Raw genomic sequence first — 12,153 nt, 5'->3', positions numbered from 1 at the left:
AAAATCAAAATTTATTGTGTATGCTAAACCTTTCTCGTCCCTATATGGCTGAAGTATTACCAAAGGAACGAGGAGTTTTAAATCACCTAGTTGCACTGAATGTTTCCATAAATATTTTACAGGTAAACAACTTGCCTTACGTACGTGTGACATCTGTGCGACAAGATGCTCTCCACACACCTGCACAGACAATCCAATGACTCAAATCAAGTGCAATGCACCAAGTGTTATTCTCATAATAAATCGCAGTCGTCAATACACGCTTATTCAGTTTTCGTCACCTCCTATAAGTAATTATTTATAGTCTATTCTAATCCAGAATATCTGTTGACAAAATATAGCCTAAAGCCTCGTATTCATATCACGTCAACATGTGATAGATATAGGAAATTATTATAGTAAGCTTCACAATAAATTGTGTCGCATGTGTAAGTACCGTACTTATATTACAATTCACAACATTAACACAAAATATCCCCCAGATCAGTGAAGTATGCTATAACGAACACGTTAAAAAATAACAGATAATACTTAGGGTGTTTTCATTTCATTGTTAGTTGTATTATACTAAAATCGAAATGTTTATAAAAACAAGTCATTGATCCCTTTCAGTTCGTTATTAAAGCGTGAGCGAGTGAGTATAGTTCCCGCCACCCTAGTTTACACCAGATTCAAGCAATGTTGAGTGAGTGAGTTCAGTTTTACTCCGCATCCTGCAATATTGCACCTATATGGCGGCTGTCTGTAAATAATGGAGTCTGGACCAAACAACTAGGTGATGGGAGCCGATGACATCTGTCAACCAGTTCAGCGAGCCTGAAAGCCCGATGCCCGTTTGTCGCCTCTTACGACAAGCATGGATTACTGACCGTCAGTATTCATTCCATCACAAAGGACAACTATTTTAAATCACACACTATGAAGGATTTTTTCAGCTCTGATTTTAAAAGAATTAGATCTGTTAACTGATTTGTAAATAGATAAATATTTTATTACTGGAAGTTTAAATTAGTAGCCCAATTTGTCAGTGGGTGTACCCACAAAGGTGGTTAAAGTACTGTAAAATTATCCTCCTGAGAGAGTACGTAAGTCCCAAAGCATTTGATGTAAATTTAAGTTTCCAGATTTTTAATTGTAGAATGTTTGTCATTTTAATGTATGGATAATTCTCTGCATAAAAGCCAATGGTTGAGGGGGTGGTGTAAATCCAGCTAGGCTCCATGCAGGTAGCAAAAGTAATGTAAGTCCCCACGGTCCCTAGTGTGATGATCTACATTCAGTTGTTGGCAATCTGTAACCCATTTATATATTGTAATGTCCTCTATGGCTAAACTGTTCTATATCTAATCACTAGTTTTGCATTCTTCTCTGTGATATTCTAGTTAGTTTTACTGTCCTTCGTTGACAGGTTTTGCCACTCACTACTGAAGATCAATTCTAACCCAGGTCTGCACGAATCGTTATGAAACAGTTTGCTCAATGTTCTCTGTGGCGTCATACCTGCGTGTGAAAATTGCGACGTCTGTGACTGACTGATGTTATACATATTAAACCCTATAAGCGCGAATGAGTGCGGAGTGTCAAAAACCCATATGATGAGATATTCGGAAAATCACTGATCACTGATATAGCTTCTGTACAAGAGGAACTACGGTGCAGTAACCGTACAGTCCAGTGTATGCTATGCTTTGTTCTCATCAGGTTTCCTGAAAACAGTACCAGAGACGGCATGGAGAGTAACTTGAAAGGTAAGAGCAATTCATTTGTCTAGTTACGACACGTCAATGCCATGCTAATAATGTCATGTAAGCGCAAAGCTTCAAACTACCAAGAGAGACAGAAGCTTGAGATGAAGGATTCCATGGTATGCCATTTATCAGTTTTGTCGTGAGAGAGTGACATGAGTAATATATAAGTTAAATTGGCAGGGACGTATGTAGGCTGTACAGAAGCACGTGTACTCACATGAAGGTTGTGGGGTAGTCGGCGCTCTCTTGTGCCTTATGAGTACACGTGCGCGCGCTCCCTTTGTCGCAGTCGAACATGTACATATGTGCATACTTATCCTCTTTGTATGTGTATGTCTCTCTCGGTGCGTTCATGTGTGTGTGTGTGAGAGAGAGAGAGAGAGATCGATCATATATGTGTGTGTTGTATTCGTCGAAATATGTCAGACCTTTCATTACGTGTTTATTCCTATCTATTTCCAGATATAAGCAGCCACAATGTAGTTCTTTTATAACAAGAGCACAATGTTCAAACGAACATACCGTGTGGTTAGGGGTGTAAAATGTATCAGAGTATATCAGTTCATCGTCCTTATCACGAGCACGGTCACCTACGTCGGGTACTTCTACTTCATCAGTGAAGCTGTGTGCCGCATGGGCTCGCCAACTTGTTGCGCAACGGAAACAATTCAGAAAAATATCATGGGCGACATTTCTTCTAAACAGCAAACCACCATCGTTAAAGACATTCGGTTTCTACTGCACAGCGACATCTGCAAGGCATTTCCTAACGGAGACAAGAAAATATGGCTGCTGGTAGCTGTTGTCTCAGCCTACGGTCACTTCAAGAGACGCAAAGTGATCAGAGAGACATGGGGATCCGCCTTACAAGAAAAAGCCCCAGGCAACGTGTGCCTCATATTTTTTGTCGGGAAACAAAAGCACAGCAAACCTTCACACCGGGTACAATTCCTAGACGAAATACGCCATTACGGAGACGTTACACAAATCGATAAAGATGAGACGTATCTAAACCTTGTTCATAAGAGTATAAGTATTTTGAAGTGGGCCAACTCCTTTGTACCAAGTGTGAAGTTCATCCTCAAAATTGACGATGACGTTGTATTAAATCCGTCAAACCTGTACTATAGACTTTCAATGCATAGTTACCAGTCTAGATTCATCAGGGGATACATAGGAAGAGAAGCAGCACCACAAAGGGTGACAACTAAACAGAATTATCTTCCATACAATTACTACTCCGGAAATGTGCTCCCCAACTACATCTTCGGGCCTTCCTACGTCATTTCCGGTGACCTTATCCGTGACCTCTTGATCGTCATTCCCAAAATTACACATAGAAGATACATTCATTACTGCCATATCTGCTTCCTATACAGAAGCTGTTCACATTGGGAGATGCGGCTTCCTCTATCCTAAAAGACAAAATGTTGACCAGTTTCAGTGGGGAACATCGTTCGTCTCTTCACACAGCTACCAATCAGCCGAGTTATCGTCAGTCTGGAAGTATGCCCGAATACAATCACATCACCTGAGCTATTCTGTCGTGTTTCTTCAGCAACTATGAAGCAAAAAAGTAATTATGAAGGAACGTCAATGTTCAAATGCGGATCTTTACGTCATGAAATTTACAATAGTAACGACTCTGTATTATGATATATGATATACCACAGAATATTACTAAGCAATAATACCGGGGCCTCCTTTCGCAAAACACTAAGGTGATCATAAGTCACTAAGGTAACCTTAGTGCAATGTTAAAGAAGGGATATTAAGGTTAACCCGAGTATAGGTGGCTTCGTGAAAGGAGACTCAGATCAGTACTACCGACAATGTGAAAATAATCATTGTAATCATAGACAATTACCAGAACGTTTATCAGTTTGCTGTTTTAAAATGTAATCGAAATACGTAAAGATGACATATTACACATCACATAATATTATTTAGCAAATAAATCATGTAAGAACAAAGGACAATATCAAAGTAGTAACTGCATTCGTGTTCATTAACCAAATCGTTTATCAATTTGTAAAGTGTAAAAAGCCCAACCGAAATTCATGAAGAACTGACAATAAACTCGTAGTACATGTTTGACAATAAACTCGTAGTACATGTGGTCCTTTTTGAGTGAGTGAGTGCTTGTAGTTTAACGCTGCACTCAGCAATATTCCAGTAGATGGCGACAGTCGGTAAATAACCGAGTCTGGAACAAAGCATCAGTCCGCGCAAATGGGAATCGATGACATGTAGTGATACTGGCCACCTGATCCCGTTAATCGCCTCTTATGACAAGCATAGAGGTTTCACCCCTTTAGTGCATCTAGACATCACAATTTCGGATGTGTAGGTTGTATCTGACATCAGCTGCCCTTGAAGACGCCGGAGCGTCCATCCACCCTGTTGAACTCAGGAAGCAATTGGCTGATGTTGGGTTATAGTCTGCGGTTTTACAAACTATGCTTGACTCATGGACGCACGCCTCTTGACACGCTCTTTCTGAGATGGATGGCAGTTTCTTGTCATTGTGATTGCGTAGGATGTGGCCAACAAATCTGGTGAACGTGTTACCGTATCGGATACAGTCTGCAAGGAAAAGTAAACTTTGTTACTTGGAAAGTAATTCTGATGTTGAATACGACACATCTGTAATTATACAAACACTAACGTCTTGGATAAATGTTATCGACATGAGTAGCCCATGCAAGCAGAGTGTGTGTGTGTGTGTGTGAGAGAGAGAGAGAGAGAGAGAGAGAGAGAGCGAGGGTGTGCGTTGGCGTGTGTGAGTGTGTGTGTGTGTGTGCGAGCGTGTGTGTGCGTGTGTGTGGGAGCGCGCGCGCGCGTGTGTGTGTGTGTGTGTTACGAAGAGGAAGAAGAAGGGTTTACTATGTATAAATGTCATACATCGTGCAAGGTACAATGGTGATTTGGGTTACCATGTTAACACAACAACGCTAAAAGAAGCAGAATAAACATGTTCTAAGAACCTAACAAAATCCTTTATGATGTTAATGTCTGATGATGCACCATGTTGTGGAATGGATAATAATATCTACGAATCGGTTTGGGAATGTAACGACGCGTTCCCTCATATTTACAAATAGAAACAATATGAATTTCACTGTCAATACTTTTACAGTGTTTACATATCACAATAGGATCATTGCAAGAGGCAATGTCTGTTCGACTATGTTTCATACCTAGTGCATTACATTCTGATCTAAATAATGTGAAAAGAAGTTTACACTTGTTAATTTGTTGTTCAATCATATAATATTATTCACAAGTCAACATATATTTATGGGATTTATGAAAAAAGGAACATCAGAGGAAAGATGCCACACCAGCATAGAACAGCTGGTAATTCTTTCAGTAAACATACATAGAAACTTTTTTGTATCACCAAAATCCTGTGTTATCTAAGTAGTACCAAAGCCACAATGAAATATTCAGTTTTGAAATCATTCAATTCTCCATTTCACGAGTCAGTGAGTGAGTGAGTTTAGATTTACGCCGCTTTTAGCAATATTCCAGCAATATCACGACGGGGGACACCAGAAAGTGTGCTTCACACAATTTACCCATGTGGGGAATCGATCCCGGGTCTTCAGCGTGACGAGCGAACGCTTTAACCACTAGGCTACCCCACCGCCCCTCCATTTCACGAAGTAATGCTGGGATGATATGTACCGTAACACCCTCCAATGTCATCTTAATGACGAAGAAAAACTGACTGTTTGTTAGATCTGGACAGTGTGCGAAGTTGAACGCATACCCTTTCTTTGCTTGTCTATTTGTTGTTTAAATATTCTAACTACAACGTTTCTAAATAATCCATTCTTGAACAGACATTCCAGTGATAGACATCATCGATCTACCCATTTGTGATAGACTTATATGTGTCAACCACACAAGCCTGACCATCCTGACCACCCGATCTAGGTGACCAATCCTGATCCAGCTGTAAATTTACATAATTTGAAATTTGTTTGGGCTAATTGAGAAAAATCGAATTATCTAAAAAAAATAACGACATCTATACATGGCCATTGAAAATCAACTTGAATCAAAGGTTTGCATATGTTCAAATAATGGAAACACATTTCAGAAGATCTCTAGAATTGACACATCTGATGCCAAACGGGATTTCTGGAGGATTTGTTGCACGCATTGGGCTTGTGGTATTGAAGATAACTATAGTGTCTTGAAGTCTTCATGTAATTGTTTAGGTAGTCAGTATGTACAGACTTTGAAAGCATCCACCACGAGCTTCAGAGGAGACAAACATCATGTCGCAGACACACGCTCCTTCCAGACAGGAGGTGTTGACAACCAAGCAGTCAGTAGATGTTTCGCAGGCTCCCAATGCTGGACCACCTGCAACAGTCAATGCAATAGAATTACCCAAAAGTAAAGTGTCATGAAGATTTCTCGTCTGTTGTTTAACGCTGAACACAACAATAAACCTGCCATATCGCGGAGTCTGTGTCTGGCAAGTATCCAAGTACCTGTATCAAGGGTAATAAGTAAAAGTACAACGCCATTGAGGGAGATAAACATTTCTCGACAGTTCTGAAAAAAATAACGGCGAAAAGTATATGAATCACGGGAGATAAGTAATGACACCAGGTGTTTGTGAAAAGGCTAAGCATGTCATGTCAGTGGCATCCAACTTACACACCATGTGTCTAACATGTGCTGATAATGTATTGCCTGACACAGAACAGCACTACTCCCGAAATCACTGGGATGGAGGGAGGGCGATTTGAAGTCACATCGGCAATATTTCAGCCATATCGTGACTAAAATATAAAACCCTGTCGACGAAGGATAGTAAAAGTACTTCAGTATTTAAAACGATTTAAAGCTAGCAAGTAAATATCTGCAAAAGAAGAAAACTATTTCTGGACAATACAGTATAAAAATGGGCTACCTATCGCCAACAACTGAAGGTAGGTCACCATACTAGGGTCCATGGGGACTTACAGTACATTTGCCACCTGCTTAGACCCTAGCTGGATTTACACCATCCCGTCAGTCATTGGCGGTTATGCTGAGATTTAGCCATGCAGTAAAATGGCAGAAATACTACGATTAAAAACCTGATAGACTTCTATTTACAGCAGATGTTTTGGGACTTATGTATGTGATCACTGGAAATATGTAATATCAAACGGTGTTCGGAAAGGGACGTTGACAGTATATTGCGAACACCCAATGGACCAAAGATCCAGACGGAAATCTCCAGGAGTAATCGTGCTGGTTATCCCTGAGTGTAGATCTCAATGTCTGATTACTGGCGTGTGTAGCCCCATATCACGGGCAACAAATATTAATATTGAAGCTAACGATGAGGTAACACCTCTTAATATTTCACTGGTTACAGTCTACTGAAATGTTTGTGATAGTAATATAACTATATGGAGTCATTTTTAAAAGCCCTCTTTCGAGGTACAGAGAATCATGTTTTTCCTTGGAAGTGAGCCAAACGACTCTTGCACAGATGTTTGATCACGGTCACTACATCCAAAGTCTAAAAACAAGTTAGAAAACGTATGGGGTAAATATGCAGAGCGCATTGTCACATTTTACCCATTAGTCACTATGAGAGACCCCGATGCAGTTCATTATTTAGATTTGAAGAAATAGTTCCCGTTTGAAGGTATTTTAAATGAAAAACTGACTTCGCTTCGAGTGTATGCTTGCAACATGGTTCACTTATGGGACATGATCCTGTCCCTTTTCGAGAACACCTGATATTCTCACTGTTTGATATTGATACAAATACACATATTCACGATATATACGGGCAATTGCAATCTGCCTTGCCAATTTCCTGAAGATTATGAAAAGGTTCTGGTCGGTTTCATTACTATACTGGACACAAATATGAGGGATATATGTAAATTATCAAAGTATGAATAATGATCTATTTATTCATTGACACACTGATAACATATCAATCGTAAAAGTACCAATGCCCCGCACTTATGTTGTCCAGTATATATAAACATATATCTAGAGTAGATCATTTGACATTTGGTTTCATCTAATGTGTTATATTTGAATAATCACACTGAGAGTAATAAATCTGAAATATTTGCCAAAACAAATTAAAATGCTATGCTTGTCGTAAGAGGCGACTAATGGGATCTTGTGGAGGCTTGATGACTTGGTTGATACATGCCATTTGTTCCCAGCGGAGCAAATCGATACTCATGCTGTTGATCAGTGGATTGTCTGGTCTATACTCGATAATTTACAGACCACAGCAATATGGCTGGAATACTACTCACTCACTCAAAAATGAGGTAACTCAATGGATAAAATATTGGATGGACACACGCCGAAGTCGTCGATACGTGTCCACACACGGTGTTGACCATGTAGGAAAAGGGAACAGTAATTACCTGGACATAGGCTATACAATCTGTATCCTTGGTCGTGAGAGTACCTGGTGTTTAACGGATCTGTGAACTTAGTGCTGTAGGCGATACAAACCGCCTTGTTTGGGTTGTAGCCACAAGCCAAGGTCCGGTCATGTTCATTGCATCTGGCAACACACTCCAACAGACTGTCCGTCTTCTGTTCCGTCCATAGCACATGGTCAGTCACTCGCTTGTCTTCAAACTCCCCCAATGTCTTAACATAGCACATCCGAGTTGCGCTGTGAACACAAGCAATTAGAATGTAATTCACCACCAAGAAAGTTAATGTGAACATGTTTGTCAGTGAGATCCCAACACGAAAGAGATGCAGCGGTCTGCAGCTACCAAGCATGAAGCCAGTTTGAAAGGTTTATCTTGTTAACATTTAGCTAACTCTGTGCATGAATATTAAATAAACCTATTTCAATTAGAATGAATCAGGATAAAAAAAATCCATACTCACTCGTGTCACTACTTAATGACTCTTGGGACGTGGTTGTTTCCGATTAATCTAATACGTTTCTCCACTGATGATCAACACTGAAAGACGAAACAAAAACTAATCCATATATTCTTAATTGGTCGTAGACTTAACATACATACGCTGTCACTAACACGCGATATCATTACCGCACGATGTCAACGACCTATGATATCACGGACAAAACTAAAAACACAAAAGTGGGTGAACTGTTATAGAATATTTCTAGGTGGGCCCATATTACATATGGCCCGTACATATGTAGAGCGATAAACATGGAAGTAATGTTTAATGTGTAAACCATTTCTTCAAACACTCGTCTGTCTTTGTTCTAAGCGGTGAGTAAATCTTTCACAACCAGCAAACGAAAACCCTTCGTGGTAAATAACGTATTCTAAACAATAAGCCGACAACTTGTATCCGCTTGAAAAAAAAAGTAACATATACTCTCCCAAAATGTGTGTGTGTGTGTGTGTGGGGGGGGGGGGGGGGGGGGGGCTAGAGCTTGTGTATCTGCATGTGACTTGAGTAGCAATATTACAGTGAGTGAGTGAGTGAGTTTAGGTTTACGCTGCACTCAGCAATATTCCAGCCATATGGCGGCGGTCTGTAAATAATCGAGTCCGGACCAGACAATCCAGTGACCAACAGTATGAGCATCGATGACATGAGTCAACCAAGCCAGCAAGCATAGTCGCAATATTACAGTGAGATACAGTATTTCATGTTTGTTTAAAATCAGTCACTATACAAATATCAGTTATCACAATACCAGTTTTGATGGACATTCTGTTTCATGCTGGCATACGTCCAGTGTCATCAAAATAAACGTCCGAAAATATACTTATAAAACACGCACTCCGACCAGTCATTTTTGCTTCACAAATATTTCATACATTATCAATGATAATGTACGCGCAGAACAAGCTTTATCTTACCTTCATGTAAAACAGTGTAATTTCATTGGTCGAAGACGCGTTAAGAAATTTCCGTGTCACCCTGCCAGGACGATGACAACTGGAAAAAATATTACCCGCTGCCATGGTATCCTCCAAACTCTCCGCCGAGAACCTGCATTGCTGACTCATAACATTGCTGACTTTCGGGTGACGTCATAACATGACGCATGTTGTGTTCGGAGTTCGAAAACCATTTGATTAGCTTTCTTTACGTGCACTACGTACAAATACATTGTACCGACTCTCACTGCTGTATCTAAAGTACTTTATACATTGTATTGTTTGAACACTCAACTTAAACTCAATTGACAATTTTATAGCAATATCAAGTTTCACTGATTTCCAAAATCCAGTCTGAAATACGCCTTTTAAAGCAATGTCATCCCTATCGGCTCGGGCGACATCAGTCCGTATAGCCCTCGAGACAAGTATATAGTCCTAAGACGTCCTAAGTCATTAAAGAACAACCAACAGTTATTATTGATTAAGCCTATATCATGATGCTTCTCCTTACATTGCTATTGCGGTAAGGACAACTTGGTAAGAAACAATGTAAGAAGGGCTGATGTTATATTAATGTTGATAAGATAGAAGCATTTGTATTGTAATTACAATATTCGGTAACTGTTGGGGAAATAGGGTCATCAGATAATCAATAACATATTTGAGAGGCATTTTTGAAGTTGGGAAGATGAAGGAAAACCCAGTACTAACACTGTGCCAAGCACGTGATCACAGGTTGTGCGATAACTTTGTAAGTACATGTACATACATCGAAACGTCGCACGCATTGAAGTTAAGACGTTGACAATATATGGAACTTGGTGTGGCCTTAATTTCATTAGATAAAGTTTACCCTAATCTTTGCTGTTAGACAGTAGAAACTTGCCAAAGACCCAAACATGATTCAGTTCCCAGAGTGGATTCGGTGTTGTACTCGCACTTCATCGTCCAGCCATGTTGAACAGCAACACCTTCAAGAACAACAGGTCATCCGAAACAGAAAGATACTTTGTGGAAGGGGATGCTCAACATTTACAGCTATTTTACCTAGAGCACATCTCCTGAGAGGTACTAAATCATTATACTGATGCTTTCTGGTCTTTCCGGAAACGCTCAAGTCTTGCAGATTTACACTTCCTAATCAGTGAGTGAGTTTAGTTTTATGCCGCGGGGGACACCGCAAATGGGCCTCACACATTTTATCCGTGTGGGGAATCGAGTCCATGTCTTTGACATGAGCAAAACGCCTTTACCACAAGGATAGCCCACCGCTTCACTTTCTGTTCAGAATTTTGTTCAACACGTCACACATGTATATCACCATCGGGTTTGTTCTGTCTCTCTTTCTGCCATGACATTGTTGGGGTTGTCCTTGCAGAAATGTAAACGAAACTGACACTGTTATCCGTCACTGTCACGGAACCATTCTACCACAATCTGTGATACTGTTATCCACCAGAGTCACTATGACGTTCTAGCATTTTCTTTCAGACTGTTATCCACCACTGTCACTACACTATTCTATCACTATCTGTGATACTGTTATCCACCACTGTCACTACACTATCCTATCACTATCTGTGATACTGTTATCCTCCGCTGCAACTATGCTGCCTTACCCATGTCTGTGAGACTGTTATCCACCAGTCACTATGACGTTCTATCACAATCTGTGAGACTGTTCTTTAGCACTGTTACTACCCTAATTCTATCTTTATCTCTGGGGTTGTTCTCCACCACTATCACTAACCATTCTATCACTATCTGTGAGACTGCTATCCTCCACTGGTACTATGCCGCTCTATCCCTGTCTGCGAGACTGTTATCCTCCACTCTCACTACACCATTTTATCACTATCTGTGAGACTTGTACACCTCGGTCACTTCGCTATTCTATCCCTCTCAGTGAGACTGTTATCCACCATTGTCACTAAGCCATTCTATTACTATCTGTGAGACTGTTATCCTCCACTGGTACTATGACGTTCTATCCCTATCTGAGAGACTGTTGTCCTTGATTATCATCACCCCGTCTATTGTATGCTTGATAACTGATCATGATGCATGCTACTATAGCCCTTGTTATTTCACGTCATGCAAATAATATCAACACCTTGCTAACATTTTCAAGCTAATAATACAACAACATTCAGTGTTCATCTATGCTAGGCACATACAGAAACTGTGCATTCCCAAACTATTGTCCCAGTTGATAAGTATGATAACAATGCCAAAGGTACATATAAACTTTAATGGCGGGGCCATGAGACCATAACAAGTTGGGAGAATTTCAACTGAAAAGTCAATCACAATGACGTCACGAGTCCAAAAGCTGGACAGGGGTCAAACGACCATGTCACAAGCTCAATAACGGGTATGTCCGCCGTCGGCATTGAGAGCAGCAGTGCATCTACGACGCATAGAGCCTATCAAACGTGCAAGGAAGGCTTGTGGGATGTTACGCCAGATTCTCTCAAGTTCTGTTGCAAGGTCAAGGACGTTACCTGGCAGATGAGGAAGATGACGTAGGTGTC

The 12,153-nt window shown here is 40.4% G+C and overlaps 1 protein-coding gene and 1 pseudogene across 1 annotated transcript; one reads left to right on the top strand and one right to left on the bottom strand.

Annotated features, from left to right (window-relative positions):
• The first annotated feature begins 2,252 nt into the window (after positions 1-2,252).
• LOC137261772 (UDP-GlcNAc:betaGal beta-1,3-N-acetylglucosaminyltransferase 7-like) lies at positions 2,253-3,315 on the top strand (annotated as a pseudogene).
• A 749-nt stretch (positions 3,316-4,064) lies between these two features.
• On the bottom strand, positions 4,065-8,471 carry LOC137261773 (uncharacterized). Its single transcript, XM_067799554.1, has 3 exons — positions 8,159-8,471; positions 5,997-6,125; positions 4,065-4,334 (listed from the first exon to the last, which is right to left on the bottom strand). Exons 1-3 carry the CDS (start codon positions 8,469-8,471, stop codon positions 4,072-4,074), a joined length of 705 nt encoding a protein of 234 aa, XP_067655655.1. The 3' UTR covers positions 4,065-4,071.
• Positions 8,472-12,153: the final 3,682 nt, after the last annotated feature.

The sequence above is a fragment of the Haliotis asinina genome, chromosome 14, assembly GCF_037392515.1.
Source record: "Haliotis asinina isolate JCU_RB_2024 chromosome 14, JCU_Hal_asi_v2, whole genome shotgun sequence".
Lineage (NCBI taxonomy): Eukaryota > Metazoa > Mollusca > Gastropoda > Lepetellida > Haliotidae > Haliotis > Haliotis asinina.
The sequence above is the reverse complement of the archived record's forward strand: the minus strand, read 5'-3'. Positions and strand labels throughout refer to the sequence as shown.

Bases quoted from the DNA above. Each gene is read 5' to 3' on its own strand.
- LOC137261773 (XM_067799554.1), bottom strand. From the start codon at position 8,471: ATGTTCACATTAACTTTCTTGGTGGTGAATTACATTCTAATTGCTTGT. The intron at 6,126-8,158 runs GTAATTACTGTT...TGACTGTTGCAG, and splicing joins ATTGTATAGCCTATGTCCAG to GTGGTCCAGCATTGGGAGCC. The intron at 4,335-5,996 runs GTCTGTACATAC...TTTTCCTTGCAG, and splicing joins TCGTGGTGGATGCTTTCAAA to ACTGTATCCGATACGGTAAC.